This window comes from Dermochelys coriacea, chromosome 11 (assembly GCF_009764565.3).
Source record: "Dermochelys coriacea isolate rDerCor1 chromosome 11, rDerCor1.pri.v4, whole genome shotgun sequence".
NCBI classification, from domain to species: Eukaryota; Metazoa; Chordata; order Testudines; family Dermochelyidae; genus Dermochelys; species Dermochelys coriacea.
In genome coordinates this window covers 15,034,180-15,054,897 of record NC_050078.2, presented here as the reverse complement: position 1 = coordinate 15,054,897, position 20,718 = coordinate 15,034,180, and the positions used below count along the sequence as shown (strand labels likewise).

General features: G+C 39.9%; 1 protein-coding gene across 5 annotated transcripts in view; it reads right to left on the bottom strand.

Annotated features, from left to right (window-relative positions):
• CCDC93 (coiled-coil domain containing 93) overlaps nucleotides 1-20,718 on the bottom strand; it is a 103,692-nt gene that overhangs the window by 22,743 nt on the left and 60,231 nt on the right. For all 5 annotated transcript variants that reach the window (XM_043505013.1, XM_038420925.2, XM_043505014.1 and 2 more), the window contains 6 exons: nucleotides 15,010-15,126; nucleotides 10,437-10,499; nucleotides 6,020-6,093; nucleotides 3,584-3,665; nucleotides 2,163-2,234; nucleotides 262-333 (listed from right to left, as the gene is read on the bottom strand). In XM_043505013.1, the coding sequence (XP_043360948.1) occupies nucleotides 262-333; nucleotides 2,163-2,234; nucleotides 3,584-3,665; nucleotides 6,020-6,093; nucleotides 10,437-10,499; nucleotides 15,010-15,126 (480 nt within the window). The remainder of the gene's footprint in view (nucleotides 1-261; nucleotides 334-2,162; nucleotides 2,235-3,583; nucleotides 3,666-6,019; nucleotides 6,094-10,436; nucleotides 10,500-15,009; nucleotides 15,127-20,718) is intronic.

The window sequence follows — 20,718 nt, the reverse complement described above, 5'->3', positions numbered from 1 at the left end:
AAAAGATAGCAAGATTTAGAAATAACCTGCTAAATAAGCTAATTAAAAAACACCTGCACAAACTAGAGATAATATATCTGGTAAGTTTGGTTAAATCTTAAGATTTATTTCACTATATTAATTACAAAGGTACTTGCTTACACTTATAAATGTTGAAGAAAGTTACAGAAATACATTTAAGTGCTTAGCTAAGAAAACTTCAAAAATTCTGCCCTAGTAAGTTTGCCAAAAAACACAAACAAAGAATCACTTTGTACTCACCAGTAATAGTCTGATCTTTTGTAGCTTATCTTTCTCAGTTTTGTATTGCTGGTCTATAATCTTATTAGGTTCCTAAAATTTGAGAAACCAAAGATAATTTCTGATTAACAGCAAATCAACAGAATTTAAGCACAGTCTTTAAAAAAAAAAAAAGAGAGAGAGAGAGAGAGAGAGAGAGGCTTTTGATCAGCAATTATTAAAAAAACAGATTGGAATCTTTATTTTGTTCACCTTTAAGGATATCCAAAATATTGCCAACATTTTTATATTTTAAGGAGAATGGGTTAACGAAACTGTATGAAAAATAAAATTTAAGTTCTGAATGTCATTTACACTACATAAATAACTGCATATTTTACTAGCTTTTAGACCATCTATATTTTTTAGATTGCTAAGTAGCCTGTTCACTGGAGAACACCACCTCCAAAGGGACAATTGTAAAGTCCAGTAACATGCAGTTAAAACAAAAATTATGAGTCAGATTATGTTCTCAGTTACCACAAGTGTAAAACTGGAGTAAATCCACTGACATCAATACATTTGTGATCAAGGACTTCTATAAGACTACTCATCTGTGTTAAATTAAGCATATGCATAATTCTATACAGGATGGGGACCCCAAGTTATCACCATCTTGCTTTGATTCTCCCATTGTGTTGTCCTTAGGTTTCTGTTAATCTTTCAGCTTTATAGGCCAGGGACTAACTAGGTGCCTGGACGGTGCCAAGTGCACAAGTAGTGATCACCACCAACACCACAATAATAGTGACCATGACACCAATAATCGCAACAATAATAGCAGCTACATCAATCAATCATATCTAGGTGCAATTCACCCTCTGGGACAGGGCCTGTACAAGATTTCCCCATGCCATGTTAGCCCTATATTATCCATGCGTAAGATCCCCTTTATTCTCCCTCCCTCTTGTCTCACTCCGCTCTAGTGCTCACACAGCACCAGTAGCTGAAAACCACACACAGGGGTTTGTTCAGGTTTTGGTAGGGGGCAAACAGGTTGAAGTTTTGTTCTTAAACTGTTTCAAATCCTAGAGTGGCTAGTTAAAAAGCATTTATTCTGTTCATTTTTAATATCTTCTGCAACAGCACACGCAACAGGCATTTAAGATCGTTCTGTTCTCATCTCCTTAAACCATTTACTTTAATTTCCTTGAATAAGTTAGATATAAATTTGGTGCAGGGCTGGTATTTGCTCTGTATTTCCCTGCTTTTGTGGATTTCCAAATCATATATCTTTAATGTGAAGCTTTAACCTAGAAGTCTGAAGTTTCAATTCCTCTCCATACATGTTGTGTTCAGGGGGATAAAGTTACACGAGCTGCCACCCACTCCATTCTGGAAGAAGTGTATCCAGGCCGTTCTAGTCATCTCAAGATATACAAAATAACTAAACTTGAGCCTCCACTTTTCTCTACTATAACTCTCCTGCCCTCCTATTAGCATAGATGCATGGTAGCAAAGTTTCACAGTGACTGCTACTTGTTACACTAGTAAGTGTTTCACTGTAACCTCCTGCTCCACTGTCTGTTGCATACACCTGTTTCTTATTATTTTTTACTTAGATTTGCTCCTTGTGGTGGGATTACCTTTTTTCATTATGTGTGTACAGCATCTAGTTTGACTGAGGACACTAGGTACCTCAATATCTATATCTATATATTTGCTTTTAATGTTTACTAGTTAGTAGATCAAGAGTGCTGAGGCTATTCTTGAACCCTAGTAACCTGCATGATAGTCAATCTGTTATGCAGAGTTGGTGGCTGTATGTCTCAAATTCCAACAGGATTTTTGTTAATACAACACAGGTGTAAACAGAAAGAAAATTATCCAATGAATATTTTAAATACTAATTAAAAATGAACCTTTTGACATTTGCTGTTTACCTTTTCTTCCCCATTTTCCTCTGCTTCGGTTTTCAAACTTGCAATATTTTGCTGTAGGCGTGCCATCTCTTCCTTTAAAAGCAATAGAAATATTATAGTTACCTTTTCAAGAAAAAAAAAGGAAAGGAAGCCCATATCTGTATTTTAGCAACTTCTGCATTAGATAGTACTCCATGATGTACATGTATTGGGAACTTCCCCTGCGCTAAGAGAAGGAGTCTAATGTTCTTCATTATGTTAAACTGCATGCCTTGTTTTTCAAGTAGAAATAGCCACATTTCTTACTTGTGGAATATATACTTTGGATGCGTCTTAAGCAACTAACATATAATATGGAAAGCAGGACTGGAGAAATGTAGGAATGTTAAAATACCAGCACTCTGACACTGGTCTGCAGTATGTAGACACCTCCACAACAACTGCACCCAAAACAAGTTAAAGGCTGCAAAATTATTTCCATCATAACTCTGTTTTCAGAACTTTTCAAATTATTCACCTTTGGGGCTAAAATATTCCATGCTTAGTCTCTGCCGAGGTGTGACTTTTTTCTTTTTCATTATGTTTAAACAAAGTTTCTTCAGCTGTTGTTGAACTAGGAACTAGAGAAGGAAAACAATTCTCTCTCTGATCTTTTTTATTATATTTCCAGGGTGTGCATCACCATAGCAGCAAACTCATTAATTATGCACTGAAACTGAAACATACTCTGAAACTGAAAAGAAAAGGAGTACTGGTGGCACCTTAGAGACTAACAAATTTATTAGAGCATAAGCTTGATCTTGGGCTTCTCTCTTCTGGTAGGTTTTCCAAACCCAGTGGCCCTTGACCAAGAAGTAGGTCCTGGGCACTGTTAGCTGCACTGTCCAAGAGGAAACTAAGCTGTCTCAGTGAATAAGATAGATGGGTATCTAATGTAGCTAGGCCCAACATTGAATAAGTGTTCTTTGTAGTGTGGTTCATGGAGCAAGACGACACGTAACTGTGCCATCAACATACTGATGACACTATTACCTACATTTAGAAATGATCCTTCCAATATACCTCTTCTGTACTATGCAAACTGAATGACATGTAACACAAGACAGAACTTTAACAGATGCCACAGTTTAGATACCCTTTGCAAGGACACAAAATCAATCACCTATTCATTTGTATCTAAAGACCAGTGGCAAGCACTTCTGGATAATCCAGAGCAGGACCTGCAGGGTTGTCCAGCCTAGTTTCAGAGATATGTTAGATGACAGATCTATGTGATTCTCCACAATTCTGTCATGGACCGGGTAGGCATTATTCAAAACAGATCTGATATTATTAGTAAATGGCAACAAACAAACCTACTACAGGGCAGGTGGAGGTGGACAACACTATTTACCAATTTTTGATCAATCTTCATGTAACAAGACAGAGAGAGACACACTTACCCTACAATGTGCTCTGAAATCTTGCTCTTGACTTTTGAGATTTTCATTCATAGCCACCAGTGCTCGTAGGTTCTGCAATATACTAAATTAGAAGACACAGCAAACTACATTAATTCTTTCAGTTTCTAAATTTAAAACAAGAAAAACTAAACTATTAGAACAAGGTTAATTTTAAACAAGTTTCCCTGCCACTGAGCTAAACTAACTAAACACAAATATCTTTATGGTGCCATGGAAAATAATACTACACAGATTTTAATGCTTTCATGATGTTTCCCTCCAGTTCTCTATTATTTATAAAAAGTTCTGGAAGCGCCTCCCATCTGATATATAGGGTAGATTTTTTCCCCCCCAAGACTTGGGCTTTAAGAAGGGACGGGGGGGGGGGAAGGAGAATGGATAGGGAGGCTTTATCCTCTTGTCAAATCAGTCTTGGGCCCCTCCAGTTGCAGTACATACCTAAACTTCTCCAATAAAGGAAGAGTTTCATTTTTAATAGCTGATTATGGTCATGTTGGGTGAAATTTTAAATGCTCAAATAGGAGTTCCTTCCTTCTACTAACTTTCAATTGGAGCTGGGGTCTTAATTTCTATTTATGTCTTCTCCCCCTTGTGGCACTCTAAATGGCAACTTATCCTATATCTTCTTGACTTCTGAAATTCCAGGTTGCCCCAGAGAAAGGGAGGAACATGAGACATTTATTTATTAAAAGGTAAAGAGTATTAAAGATAAAATAAACAAGCCAGCTACATTTATCACAAATCAAGCAATTGGAAATTTAATAGTTTGTGATACCCAACTCATTCTGCTGTTCATTCAGGAATAGTATTCTTCATTTAAGATTATGACATTTGTTTGACATTCTAAAACTGGCTATTGTCAATTAGCTATGCTAACATTTTGCAGAACAAAAAAAAATACAGAATTTAAGTCCACTATAGTAATAAGCTGGGTGCTTTTCTTTTTGTCTAATTAACTGTAAAACTGCTTGAGACATTCTATACCTTGGAGGAGCATCTTGTAACCCCCATATTCCTCATTTGTATATAATTGTGATATTGCATATAAAGCAGACCACGTGAGGTATCAGGGGAAAGGTTATGATCTGCTGAAAGGCATTCCTCTATCCATATATGTATATCATTAATGCATATGAAACCAGCAGGAACCATGCTACCTGAAATCACTTGGACATCAAGCACCCACTGTGACATTCTATACCTTGGGGGAGCATACTGTAACCCCCATGGTCCTCATTTTATATAATCGTGATCTTGCATATAAAGTATGCCTTGTAAGATATCAGGGGAAAGGTTATGATCTGCTGAAAGTCATTCTCTATCCATATATGTGTATCATTAATGCATATGAAGTTATGAGAATTGTGTTGTATGGTGGTCACTAAAACATGCTGTAAACTGGGGAAATCACCCAGATATTAGCTCCCCAGAGGCAACAGCAAGGAAAGTAACCAACATACAACCCATCAACAGCCATTGTCCAGCAAGGAAGCTACAATTCAATGAGTCACCTGCATGAGGCGAGGCCACACCAGGGGAAATGCTCAACCTTGCCTGAAGATTCAGCAATGCCCACCAGATACATCTGCACATGGGACTGAGTATGAAACAGAACACAGGGCCCCATGCTTGGCCTTTCTCCTACTCCCCACCAAGACACTCAGAATTAGACTGAAGACTCCAACGGAGGAGGCTGGCTTAGGTTTAAGGGACAAACCTGTATATAAAGGACTGCAATATCCAGTGGGGTGAGAAAAACTGCTTGATCTAGACGTTGCCAAGTCTAATAGGGTTGACAGTTTAGACTGCATGCTTATATTTTCTTTTGGGAACTAACTGACTTTTTGCCCATCACTTAAATCTATCTTTCCTAGTCAATAAATTTATTTAACTGTTTATCTTTACCAGTGAGTTTGCCTGAAGCATGTGGCAAAACTGCTCAAGTTTGCAAAGGCTGGCGTAGATCCACTTTCCATTGATGAAGTGGTGAACCAATTAATAAATTTGCACTGCTCGTCTTGAGCAGGGCAAGACGGTATATTCCAGAGGTCCAGTGCTCGGAGGATTTGGCTCTGATGCCTTTCTCTGTGTGATTCATGAGTGGCTCTGGGAGCATTCATGCAATCCAGCTGGGTGTGGGGCTCCACATGCACCTGGAGGGTTTGCTGCTGGTCACTAGCATGACACTGTGAGAGACGGCCCAGGCTGGAGAAGATAAGGGAGCACAGCAGTCCCACAGTCCCAGGCTGCACCCTGGAGATCCCCTTAACTGATGTTCACTAAGCTGAAAACAGACTCCTCACAGCCATACGTTAATTATACATTTAGGCTGAATAAGAAATAAGCACTGAATGCTACATTGCCAATGCCAGCAGTTTGCAATGATCATTAGTCAGATAAAGGAAGAAAACATACCTAGAATCTGCTTGGGATTCCACCATTTCTAAGGCTGCCAGCTCCTTGTCCAATTTATCACTGCAACTCTTAACCTAAGGGATGCAATTAATAAAACATGTAAATACATTTGCACACACAGAATGATTCATGTTTCTCTGCCTTCCCACACAATGAAGCCAAGGAGATAAGCTTTCTCCAAATAAAAGCTTTAGAGAATTTCCTAGAATCTTTGGCTCTATTTCTTAGCCATCATAAATAAGTAAGATTTCTTTCCAAGGTTAGCAGAATTTCCTTACCAGGTATGAGTATTGCAAACATGACGAATTTACTGACCATTGCACTTGCCCTCTAGCTTGCCCTCCCAAATCAATATGTAGAATCCCTGTTCCACAGCAAGATGGATAAATGAATTCTACATTGCACAAGACTGTACCAAATGCTCCCGTCTCTCGCAATTTCGGAACCTATCTACATACAAGTAAAACTGTCATATTTCATTTTTTTCAGAGCTGTATGGGTCAGTCATAAAAACCTTGGCTTGGAACAAAATGTGAAAGTTCAACGGATCACGTTTTTTAAAAAAAACTTATCTAAAATTAAAATCAGATTGGGGTTGTAGAAAAGGAATATTCTAACTGACTGATTCAAGACTTCCCTCTCTTCTTCCAATTAACTTTTGTAGCCTGCCACCTAAGCATAAAACTCTGCCTCAAACTCCTATATGGGCTGCCTGGACCTTAAGTGCAGGGACATAGGATTAAGCAGAGCTACTAAAGTGCTTACTCCCTCCCTGCAGCGTGTGGAGAGGGAGGAGCAGAGGAATGTGGGGAGTCTTTGCTACACTTCCTCTTCTTACTAGTCCAAGAAGTTGAACAAGTATGGGGGAGTTGTACTTCGCTGCTTGTGGAGGCCAGCAGTAAATTACTAGCCCCAGGTAGCAAAGAGGAAGGACGGGGATGTATGACCACTGGTACAAACTATACTGATCAGCTTAAATCTCAGAAGGGAGCCAAGGTTTTAGCTCAACCAAATTGCGCACATGCTGAAGTACAACAGTTTGGTCTGGACTAGAGTACTGGAAGGTGTTAATTAGAATGGACTAATTAACAACGATGTAAACATCCCAGCTTTTATATCTAACCTAGAGAAGGCCTCAGAGAGGTCTCTCCAACTCACACCACCTCCTAGGGCTACTCCTAATATTTTAAATGTAAACATACTTTAATGTCAGAATGAACTACATGTAAAAAGGTTCAGTAAAGACATTAAAACACTTTACAGTTAACATCTAATCACATTTTTATTGTGTTTCCATGGCATCACAGACTCTTTCTTTCTTTGTTCCCTACATTTAATATGGTGTTGCAATTACATTTCTGTTCATTTCCTTGGTAACCTGATGTTGATATGTATGGATTTATATACAAAATGAATAGGCTCTCTATATTACAGCAAATTTATACCAGATTATGAAACTAACACTACAGATCCAAATGCCAACTGTTAAATATTGACCATTTCTAAAACTGCAACTGCATGTCAATCTTAAAAATCAGATAGATCATTCTGTACTTTGCTGCTTTTGTTCTTCTGATTTAATGGCCTTCTACAGAGGTGTGTTTTTTTTTTTTTTTTTACAACAGTTCTCTTTCTTCCTCCTATTAGTGAATCTAACTTTCACAGAAGATGTCAAATTGGGTACGTCTATCGTGCACACTAATCCTGGGCTCTAACTCAGATTTGAGCCCAAGCCCCCTTATGTCCACACACATCACCCAGGCTTTAGGATCCTGCTACTGAGGTGGGTCAGAGCCCTAGTCCTACTGAGATTCAGGACCGAGCACTGTTTTTTGCAGCGGAAATCAGACAAGCTGCAGACCCAAACCAGAAGGTCTATGTAGTGCAGCATGGACATGTCAGCATGGCTGAGACATCTTGGTCCACCAATTGTAAACCCAAGTTCACAGTGCAGTATGCTCAAGCATGGGCTTGGATTCACAGAGTCCCACAGACCTGGGCTTAGCGAGCAGTGCAGACGGTCATGGAGGGAGGAGTCCCTATGGATGAGATTATGAGTTCTTATATATGCATAGCATCTTCTGTCCTGAAAGGACACAATATTTCCTATACTATCTATCACTCTCTCTATTTATATGAAAAAAGCATTGAAAAGCAGTAATCCCAAGGGTGAAGGATGGAATCCAATCGACCCATACGTGAAGGAACTATGGTCAGTTACATGGGGCCAGCCATTTATCATACAAAACACACTATGGGATCTTTAATGGCCACACAGAACAGACAAGACCTCTGTTTTAGGGATCCCATCCAAAACACCTATGCCTAGTAAACTGCATGGTATTTACAGAGCTGTCCAGAGGACGATACAATACCATTTTGCGGCAGCTTTCAAAATTTGTTTTTGTTCCACATGGGAATGAAACCGAAACCTTTTAAACATTTTTATGAAATGGAATTGTGTCAAAATGTAGGTTTTCTAGAGATGAAAGCCTCAGGTTACCAGAGAGCCCCTGAATCAAGAAATCTGTCCCAACGAAAACTTCATTAAAACTATCTGGATTCAACAAAACAGCATAATGAAATGTCATTGAAAATGTTCTGACGAGCTCTAGTATTTAGATTAAACAGCATTGGATTAAGTGCCTAGTTGAGCCAGCATGGTACTGTACTAGCAGTTCTATCAAATCTAAGCATTCAAATCCAATGCACTGGTTGCAGAACCACCCAGCAAAAATGCTAGTTTTCCTCTCCACCAACATGCGTTAATGCTGGTGGGGAAGGATCATCTCTATAGGTAAGAGTTAATTTCTCTACCCATTTAATTCTTAGTCTTACTGCTGAGTTAGCCATTGGGGTTGGGGAGTTGGCTACCCATTTATTTGGAATGCATTTCAAATTAGATATCAAACAGCTATCAGATGGAAACAATCTTTAGCCTTGATCAAACTGGGCTAAAAGTCAAAACGATGACCAAGAGATGAAAGCTTCTGTATATTCTACTACTAATCCAGAGAGGCAGCCAGCCCAGCAAAATAATTAAAAAAAAAAAAAGTGTATTTTTGATGGAATTGAGAGGTGCCTGAACTTGTGACCATCCACTATTTTACTGCTTTATCTCCTCAAAACCATGCAGGGAACCAACAGACTGGCATCGGCAAATTAACTACACCCACAGTTTCAATAGAATGAGATGAGTTAGTTTCATGAGCCACAACTCCAGTAGTTTCTGTACATCAATATATGCCTATATCCTGATCCCACTTCACACTCAACCAGAAGTACTCTCTTCAGTGTCCCAAATAGGATCAGAAAAAAAATCCCCTTTATACTATTAGGACTCTGTTTTGATGTTCAAAACATTACTCAGTGGGAGCTTTTCAAAATCCCACCCTTCGTGTATAATTTGCCTGTGCAGCAATAAAAGAAAGTAGGGATCTAGATGGTCAATACCAGTTTCAAAGAAATACAACTTGTCTGTCTAATATTACATGTTAACTATATAAAACAGAGGTGGGCAAACTACGGCCCACAGGCCACATCCAGCCCGCGGGACCGTCCTGAGCCCTTGAGCCCCCAGCCCCTCCCCCACTGTCCCCATCCCCCGCAGCCTCAGCACACCACGCTGCCAGCGCTCTGGCACACCGCTCCTGCCAGCCAGGGAAACGGGGGTGGGGTGGGGTGGTAGAATAGTGCATGGGAGTCCCGGGGGGCCTGTCAGAGGGCAGGGATGTGGATAGCGATCGGTGCAGTCAGGGAATGGGGAACGGGGAGGCTGGATAGTGCATGGGAGTCCCAGGGGGCCTGTCAGGGGGCAGGGGTGTGGATAAGGGTCGGGACAGTCAGTGAGCAGGGGGGGTTGGATGGGTTGGGAGTTGTGGGGGCAGTCAGGGGACAGGGAGCAGCTGGATAGGGCGGAGGTTTTGGGGGAGCGGATAGATGTGGGAGTCCCAGGGGGCCTGTCGGGGGTGCGGCTAGGGGTTGAGGCAGTCAGGGGACAGGAAGAAGGGGGCATTGGATAGGGGGTGGGGTCCCAGGAGGGGAGGTGTCAGGGGCAAGGAGCAGGGGGCGTTGGATGGGTCGGGGATTCTGAGGGGGGCAGTCGGGGGTGCGGCGTGGGAGGGGGCAGATGGGGGGCGGAGAGCCAGGCTGTTTGGTGAGGCACAGCCTTCCCTACCCAGCCCTCCATATAGTTTTGCAACTGCCATGTGGCCCTTGGGCCAAAAAGTTTGCCCACCCCGATATAAAACAAAGGATGAGAAAAGTAGTGTTATAGATTTAATATTATTATCACTATCATCACAATTCACAAATTCTAAATTTGTTCTTTTCATCCTTCTATATGCATGATATGTTCCCTGAAGAGGAAAGCAGAAAAAATGTTACATTTTACAAAGGGGGAAGAAAGCAAGATTACCTCAGTCAATGTCTTCTTTGCTTCACTACAGCCTGCTTGCAGGTCAGCACATTTAGCTTGCAACTATTAACAAAGAAAAAGAAGAGTTTGATTCCAGAGTCACACTAATTACACCTGTAATGGAGAATGGCAATATTTGAGCTATTGAGTTATTTATTACACTGAGGTTCACAATGGCTGTCTTCTACACAATAGGAAAGTTGTCAGAATCACAGTCTTTCCCTGTTAGATTCTTAGTCTACATTCTGTTACATGAATTTTGGCTGAAAAAAATCCAACAAACATGTCAGACATTTACAGATGAACTCTCCAGACGCATTAGCCTTAAAACAAATAGTTGTCAATGGACTGGTGACTTGCGGGATTGAATCTTTGTGCTGTGGAACGCCGAAGAGGTTTTAGCAATAATCTAGACCAGTTACCTTAAGTTTCATAGCTATACTGGAACGAGGGTCATGTTAACAAGCTACTTCTACTCTTCCAGACAATTTGGTACACTTGGGAGACATTGTGCTGTACATTATTGTTCTGATCATTGTCACTGATTTCTTTAAGTAACAGTCAGGAGGAAAAAAGATTTTAGCAGCAGCCCGGCATTTTCTTAATATGCATCAACTTATGTCATTATTAACAGTAAACCTATGACAAAAATCTAAGATGACAGAAGTGAGGAAACTCCACTGACTATTTCACCTTGTCACACAGAATTTACAAGCTCCTCTGATAACATACGTAACAGAGACATATAGTGTGAGGTGGAAAATTAACCACGCGTTGTGTTTGGATCAGAACAGCCTGAGACTCCTTTATTGTAATACAAGCATGCAGGGAGAGACAGCTAGCCAGGAGCTGCTCTGTTTTCCATAAAATTCAACAAACTTATATAGGGTTTTCAGTGGCATTTTGAACAATACACTTCCGCATGCATACTTTTCCAACAGACCCTACCAATTATGCCTTATAAGGACAATATCATACATATTGCATCAATAAGCAACTTTTCTAGTTTAAGCAAGCTTTGAGGTTAAATAATAGGCCACGTGCGGTTGACTGTAGGCCATGGGTTGTATATTGCAATATTGCGGTCAGGGGCTTTTTAAGTGGAACTGGCTGGATAGTCAGGGGCTTTTAGAAACTCCTCTGCTGTCATAGCATCCCTTGGCCTCCCACTTGTATACTTATATGACCTTTTCTCATCCTTCCTTAGCACATCCCTATTCTGCAATAGGGAGATTGAGGTCAAAGGGCGTTAGTAGTTTTTTATTTCCACAAGTGCTTTACAGGTAAATAATAATAAGTCCTTGCCTTTAGGCCCAGTTTTTTTAAAGAGAAATTCAGGTGCCTAATTCCCACTGATTTCAATGGCAGTTAGGTGCTCAAATACCTTTGAAAAAAAATCTATCCCGTTCAATCTGTGTTTATGCATAACACTACGAACAGTGACAGCAGAAATAGAATTGGGGTCAGAAGACAGGAACACAAATGATGCAATAAAAAGATCACATAGTTGCCTTGGTTAGTTATTGATGAATCTAAAGAATTCTGCTCACCCCCCTCCCCTCCTTTTTTTCTAGTTTTTGGTTTGCTGTTGATAAACTGAAGTTGTGGATCTAAACACTCCAGTCACTTAACTCCTAGTTTTTGCAAGACTTCATATAGAATTTATAATATTAGCGAAATCTTTCATGGTGTTCCTGAGGATTCAGAATTAAGAGTTCCAAAAACTCCAAAAATTAGAATTTAACCTTTATTCCTGTTTGCCAGTTCTCACTAAGGATTAACAAATAAAACAAATTTAAATTTTTTAAAATAAGCAGTTTTTGAACTATGAACCAAGCTTACTGCAGTATTGGGACCAAAACTTCAAAATGTGAAACCTAAAATCTGGCTCTCAAAAACACTGCAACCAATTAACCTTAAAGCCTCTTCCCACTCAAACCTCCTAAGGAAAAACAAAATTCTCCACTGGCCAGAGGTAACAAGAAATTAAAGAAAAGAGCTTTACTGTAAAGTTAAAAGAGGGGCTATATTTGGGCTTCTAAGGAAACTATCTTACAAACTAGAGAATCAACAGTATTACTCCAGAATATGCAAAAGCATAACCTTAGGGATATAAAGTTCTGCAAAGTGGCATTACTCGTTTCACAAGCACATTTTCATATGTTTTAAATTTGTTTTTTCTCTTCCCTGTTGTTGTTTGTGTGGGTCTTTCACACAACAAGGGGATCAGCTCAGAAACGAAAGTAAAGGGAGAAAAGTCAACACATATAATATACACCAGATGAAATAACTATATCTGAACTACTGGTCCTATGCTCACACTATTGTTTAGTACTGTGGAAGAAATAGACTATCTGTTCCAGTAGGATTCTTCTGAATATCATGCTCACGTTTATTGGCACAGGAGCAAGTGATAGATACACGTTTAACACTTAAACATGTAATTAACAAAAAAAAATTTATTTTTTTTTAAAAGGGCAGGAGGAGGGAGGAGAAAAATACAGAGCCAGACTCTCCTGCTTTCCAGTCCATGTGCCACTGGAGCAGCACAGCGGCTGAAAAGCTACCAAATCAGTCCCGCTGAGAATTCTCTTAGCATAGACTGTGCTCAGCTGGCACAGATCCAGCACCTATGGCAGCTTCCCCCCTTCTCATCTGTGCCCAGTAGAGAAGGGGAGGGCAAACTACGGCCGGTCAGGGCTTTCAATCCAGCCTGCGGGGCTGAGGCAGGCTCCCTACCTGCCCTGGCCTCGTGCTGCTCCCAGAAGCAGCCACACCATGTCCCTGCAGCCCCTGGGGAAGGGGGGGGCAGAGGGCTCCATGTGCTGCCCTCGCCAGCAGGCACTGCCCCTGCAGCTCCCATTGGCCAGGAATGAGGAACCGCGGCCAAGGAGAGTTTCAAGGGTAGTACCCGCAAGCAAGGGCAGCGTGCAGTGGAGCTGCCTGCCCCACCCCACCCTCAGGAGCCACTGCTGGATATGCTGGCCGCTTCCGGGAGCGGTGCGGGACCAGGGCAGGAAGGAAGCCTGCCTTAGCCCTGCTGCGCACCACTGCCACCCGAGCCACTCGAGGTAAGCAGCACTGGGCCAGAGGCTGCACCCCGAATCCCTCCTGCACCCCACACCCCCTGCCCGTAGCACCCTAATCCCATCTTGAGCTCCCTGCTGCACCCCGCACCTCTCCTGAATCCCAACTTCCTGTCCATAGCCCCCCTCCTGCACCCTTGCCCTGAGCCTCTTCCCACAGCCCAAACTCCCTCCCACACCCCAGCCCCCTGCCCTACATTCATGGCCCTGCATACAATTTCCCCACCTAGATGTGGCTCTTGGGCCAAAAAGTTTGCCCACTCCTGCAGCAGAAAGAGAACAGAGAAGCAGCAGGGCTAGAGCACAGTGTGCTCCAGCTGTCATATGCTGTCTCGGGCCAGTGTCAGCAGAAGCAGGTTAGAAAAGTCCCAAGACCACTTCAACTTATGCTGGAGCATGTGACTCCTCCTTCCCTCTCGCTCCCCCCAAAAATCAGCTTGAGATGATCCCCCAGAACACCTCTCCTAATCCACAGGCAAAGGCAAGGGGTCTGGTGTTCTGATCTCTCTCTGCCTTTGAAACTGATATAGCACCCAAATTTTGCAACACACTTTAAAAGCATTTCATCTGTTTGGTTTTTCTTACTTTGAGAGTAAAGTTCGAAGTTAATGGCTTTTTCAGGCTACAATATGATTACACACACAGACAGACACAGACAAAACCCACATACCACATACACACTTGATCCAGTAAATGTTAGAATATCATAAGAATATCCAGGAAGGATGATAAATATAAATTATAGGACTTTAACAGTGGAGACACAGTGCTAGTTTTAAATATCTATTAAAGTGCAAACAGTTTATGACAGACGGAGTAGGCCAGAAGGCAATGAGGATGTGGAACTACATTAGCTTTGCCAGAAAAAGAAATTAATCCAGTTGTGTGTTCCATTACGAGATCCAATCTAACATTTACTAGCATTTTTAATTAGCTGTCTTGTTAAAGTTTTCTAAGTAAAATAACCCAACTTTCTTTACAAAAATTTGTAAGCTAGTCAAAAAGCTTCAATCCAACTTCTTTTCTGGTTGGGAAGGGGAAAGTAAATTAACGTTTTTCCTGCTTCCTAATTTCAGATTAACTTTAATTAGTTCTTCCAATTGTCAATGCATACATACATGTATAAAGAAAAGGAGTACTTGTTGCACCTTAGAGACTAACAAATTTGAGCATAAGCTTTTGTGAGCTACAGCTCACTTCATTGGATGCATCCGATGAAGAATTTCTGTTAGAGGTTTTCAGTTTACATACAAAAGGAACTTTTGCACGCAACATCACATTCACAAAGGTATCCTATTCTTTAACATAATAGTCACATAATTGTCTTAGTAATAAATATGCAAGCGAGACATTAAAAATACTTAACTAATATTCAGCATGACACAAGTTACTGGTAGAGTGTAGTTTTCAAATATTTTCTGAATGGCAAAAGCAGTGTGGTCAAATATTTACCAATGCTTTTTCTTTGTTACCAACACAAATCCTACCTCTTCCAAAAGTTTGGTTTTCTGCAAAATTTGCTTGTTTAGAGATGCCACTTTCCTTCGGTGCTGCTGGGCAGCTCCGAGTCTCTCTGGACGCTCCTCAGAGGAAAGCTCAGATTGCTGAAAATAAATAAAAAAACAGAGGGTTGAATTGCACGTAGCCAGCATTTACTTTACAGGGACATAGTAACACAGGAACAGACAGTGGATACGAATTATGGTCTACCTAGTCCAATATCCGTCTCCAAGAGTAACCAACACCAGCTACTCTTAGGAAAGTGTAAGAGCCCCACAGCAAGCAGATGTGGGGTAATTTACTCCCACTACGCTGGCTTCATCATTGCACGTGGCTTCCACTGAGGTCAGTAGGCAACTGTACAGATGAATTGTATAATGGATGCAGAGATGTGCATATATTTTAAGAGTTGGAATGAAGGTGGATTAAGTCTTCTTGAAAAGTCCTTCTAAAACACTACAGTATTCTATAGTAATGAGCTAAAATAATACAGCTTAATACAAGAGATGTTAACATTTGAACTTACACTATAAAGAGATGAGCCTGCTATAGAAGTACAACTGTTCTTAACAGCAGTTCAAGGGTGGTGTGGCCGAAACAAAAGTTGGTAAAAGATGCAGGGGGGAAAAAAAAAAATGGGAAAAATTTTCAAACTCCTCTTGCTGAAAAGCCACTGCTAGGAATGGGATAGTTTCCCAATGTAGCCTGGCTTTATGCACCCTACTTTGAAGATGAACACAGTCAAGCTTTAGGGTGTTTGGATCTGAAATATTGGTTCAAGCTTATCCCTATACTGAAACCACATCCTCGATCAGTTAATTTTCTTCTCAAAGCCTCTCCATTCCTGTGAACCTAAAGCCTTGGTTATTTACTCAACTGAGGCTGCATTTCCAATGGTCTTCTAGAGAGATAATGACTACAGCAATTTGGATCCATATTCCTTCTGCCTATAGACTAAGGGATAGATTGACTGAAAAATTCTTTACCAGTAGTAATATTTATAATGGGAGAGTATATCTACAATCGATTAAGAGGAGTTTTTGCAAAGGAAAAAATTGCAATTAGGCACCTCAATGAATGTTATGCATCTAATGACTATTGGTGCCTTTGAAAATCTCCCCTTATCTATTTCATTATGACAAAGATTTTTAATTGCTTCATCTACTTCAGGCTCCCTTCTCATTCCAATCAACTTTTGACATATCAGCAAAACCACCCACTTTCCACTCATTTAGAGGCTATTTTATGAAGTCTGTCAAAGGCATGAGGACTCTATCATAGACCATTCCCAATAATAACCTTATTTGGTAGCTACTGAAATATATACAGGTAAAATATTATTGGGAGAACTTCACGCTCTTTTGACATGTACTTGCTTCCGAGATCTGCCCTTGACAGATTACACAGACAAGTCTTCATTAACAGCTTAATTTTAGACAAAGTAGAGATAGAAGTTTCCTTTTCCTCTCCCCTCCCTTTTTTTTGTTTTCTACATAATTCACACAGAAAAGTCACTTTTTGTGACTTGACATATTTATGTCTCTTTTGAAAGAAGAGGTTAATCTCAGGCATCTCATTCCAACAACTCATACTTAAAGCCATATATTGCACATTTCTTCTACATGGGAAAATGCTGTGAAACAACAAAAGAAGAGTGCACTTCAGCATGACACCGTTTTTTCAGTTAGTTGGGCCAATAACATTCCCTTGCCAATTGTAAGTGTAATGCATTCCAAAATACTGGTTTAATTTCTACGCAGAATGAAAGACAAATGGACAAGTAATGCATGAGGAAAAGTTACATCAACAAATAAATAGTCAGATTAAACTTTGGAAGAGTATTATGATCAATGGAATGTAATGAATAGTCAATCACTGTGATTAAGACCTCAACTCAAAGCATTTAATCACATTCATAAACCCCAATGACTTCTTCTGTATCAACATATTGAATTTAATGGGGTCGCATGACTGAGCTGGAGACTAAGATCTGAGGACTGCAATTAGAAGTGCAGACATCACACAGTTAATGACTAACAAAACAATTTTTTAAAATATCACTATTAAATTAAAATGCAAACCAGAACCTGCAGAGGAACAACTGAAAAATACTAGGCATTTTCCCTAGATACTAAAAATATCAACTATATTTAAAAACCACATGATTTTCCTGAGGTCAAGAATAGATCTATACTGCTAGGGAAAGAACTATTGTCCTAATTTATTTAAACAGACGGAACTTTGTTCAGATTTCTTTTATGTGACAAAATTCCTACAAGACTAAATATTGAAGGCAAATGTTGTTCTCTCACCCTACTTTCTATGGGCTCTGTCAACTTAAGTTGCAAACTCTCATGGATAATAAGGATGGTAATACCTAATGTTCTGGGCAGAAGCCAAAAATCTGCTATCATTTGTAAACCCATAGCCCCCAGAAGCCCCAACAGGGATTAGGGTCTCAGGGTACTAGTTGCAGTGCTAGCACAGAGCCCATAGAAAGCAGGATGAGAGAAAATTTGCCTCCCATATTTACTCTTGTGGGAGTTTTGTCTCATGAAAGAAATCTGAACAAAGTTCCTTCTGCTTAAGGAAATTAGAGCAATTCTTAATTATAAATGGGTGGAGGGTCTGAATCTCACATGATAAGCAGCTGAATCAACTGATTGAATACAATATTACTGTATTATAAAAGTGTATAGAGTAAGGTCTTACGAAAGCCTAAGACACTGGTGATTAGGAATACTCACTGATTATGCTTTAATGGTCTGACTAACTATAGGCAGAAACAGAAGCTACCCACCTGTCTCCTATGTAAATTAAGCATTATGAATCAAAATAATGGAAGCCCCATTTGCACAAAAGTCAGCAAGGGGATGGGAAGTCCACTGGAAGGTAAAGAACAGCAGGAAGCCTTCCTGCCTCTTCTAAAAGAGACAATTAAATATAGGGTGACATAAGGGGGGATGGGGGTGTGTGCAAAAAGACTAAAGGGATTAAAGGGGCCAGAGCTCTTTTAAAAAAAATTCATAGAAAGCTGGATCCTTCAACCACAGGGATTGAAGTCTCTGGGAACTAAGTTTAGAGAACCTGCTTAAGCAAAAGACTAACTTGCTGAAAATAAGTTCTAGTCTTGGAAGGATATTTTTACCTTTGTTTGCTTATAACCCTTTCTATCTTTTGCCCTTATACTTCGTATCACTTAATCTTATGACCTTTTGTTAAAGAAACTTGTTTTACTTTTACTATAAATCATTTCAGGGCTGTGACTAAAATAAGTCTCATTAACCCCACTTAAATTAATGAGCTGCAGTATACTGTCTAACTAAAGGAAATTTGGGATTGGGAGGTTGTTGGGGTCACTCTGCAAAAAGTAACTGGCCAGTGCAAGTCAGGGTGTGACCTACATGCTTGTATGCTGGTTGTTGGTGTCAGAGCAACATAGCATCAAAGGCACCCTGAACTGCAGGGCAGGTCGTAACACAATCCTTTACCGGTCTGGGTTGAACCCAAAGAGTCATAGCGCACCACTACCATCTTTCCAGTCTTGATCTTACCAGTCTGGCTACCTTTTCCCCCTGCATAGGATTTCACCAAGTGACATTGCTGTTTCTCCCACAACTGACTAGAAATCCAACTTTTCTGTCCCGACAGCACTTGCTTGAAGCCCTGGTCATCTGTAATCTTTGCATTTTAGCTGGACATGCCCTTCTGACAAATGATGAGCAAAATTATTTATTTTTTTTATTCAGACATTCAGTCTACTCAATGTGTCTCGCATACTGAATAGGACTGCATTTTTTGTGTGAAAAACAACAAATAATTTAGGTAACCATGTCTGTAACAACTATTTTTAAGTGTTTTGCTGTGGTTTCATCTAACTAGACATTCAAATTAGGAAACAATGAACAGACAGACATTATTTGACTTGGTAAACAGCTTTATAACTGGTATGTTTATCAAAACTTGTAACATACATCTGAGTTATGCACATCTTGTGATGGTGAAAGCCTAATATAAAAAACCATGCCTATAATCTGTTGCTTGTCTCTCAATTACCAAAAATGAACGAACAAAGTTCTGAATAAGATATTTATAATCAAATTATATAAGCTTTGTTCTAAAGAGACTGACTTAATAAAACATTTTTCATTTAGAACTAAGGAAAAAATATGCTGTTAGCATCAACCACATCGATTCCCAGTTTTAAGATTTCAAAGAAACTGATGTATTAAGTTCCTGAACTCGGCTGTTTCAATTTATGGCTTATTCCTGTTCAATATACATTTATAACAGGTTTTTTAGCTTTCAATTTTAGCATCTTTTTTATATTTATCTATTCAGGCTTTTGATATCTTGCCAGCATGTGATTTGTGCAAGATGAGACTTATCAACTCTACACAACCATAATTCAATACCACTTTAGACAGAGCTCTTAATTTATTCCTCTATAGAATCTGCAACATTCATAAAGCCAGTAACTTTTCATTCAGCCTTCAGTTAGGATGCATACATGAATAATGCTCAGTGAAAATCTAGACCGTAGCTTTTGTGCACCTGAATACAAATAGCTGAAGCTGAAATTCATTTTAACCAATGACTTTGCGGCAGCAACACCAGTGTTGACTATAATCCCCTTTAGTGGCTCAGTTGCAGAACACAAATGGCTATTTGACAGTTACCAAAAAGAGAACAATCTACATTGTTCTGCTGAATATCCTCTCTCCATTCATTATCAGAATCTCTTCAGTCTTTTAAAGTAAGACAGTGTGTGCTATGGCATTTACTGAACATATACCAGCTGAAGTCTAAAGCTAAATCAAGCTAAAAAAATGTATTTGATTTAAGTATCAAAAACTGTGAATTCAATCCACAATTTATTCATTCTGTCCAGATTCTCTCTTTCCTTGGTGAATTTAGTGACTTTGAAGGGTTATGGGGGTTGTTAACCCCAGGTGCAAAAGACCCCTTCCCCAAAGACGACGTGCAGCACAAGAAACAACAGTGCAAAGTTCCCAAAACTGCATTACCAAATGGAGTCAAACCTTACCCATAAGGACCATTCCTAAGGGTTGGTGAGAAGTTCAGTCATATAATCAGATAATGGAGAGATGAAAGAAACCAATTTGAGCCATCAAGTTCATTCCCCCCATGTCCCTCAAGTCACAGACTTATTCCCCGTGTTCAACACTCAGAACTGAACAAGAGGACCAGTGGGTACAGACAAATTATATTACAGAACAGAATCTATTAGCGTCTTGACTATTGCTTGAAACCAAGTCCAATGTGAAAAGTACCTTATAAAGCAACTTACTGAAAACACTAGCTTTCTAATGGGTTCAAACAACATCCAAGGCACTCTAACCTACTCTATATCAGTATTAAATGTAAAAGGTATTTATCAAACACTAGAAAATTGTCTGCTCTCCAGAGAGGAGTGGCACATAACACATGAAGACTTTTTGTAACTTTAACTTTCATTTTAGACTGCCAGAGAAAAGAAACTTTGTTGTTAAAACATACAATTAAAGTGTGCTAGACTTGCTAGAACACCCATATGACATGTAATCGTCACATACTGCCATTTAGTTTAAATATCTATGAACTGCTAGAAAATGGAAGCTACATTTACCACTCTACCCCCCCCTTTTTTTTTTAGCTCTCCAACTTAGTATAGTAAGAACTTTCAATAAAATATT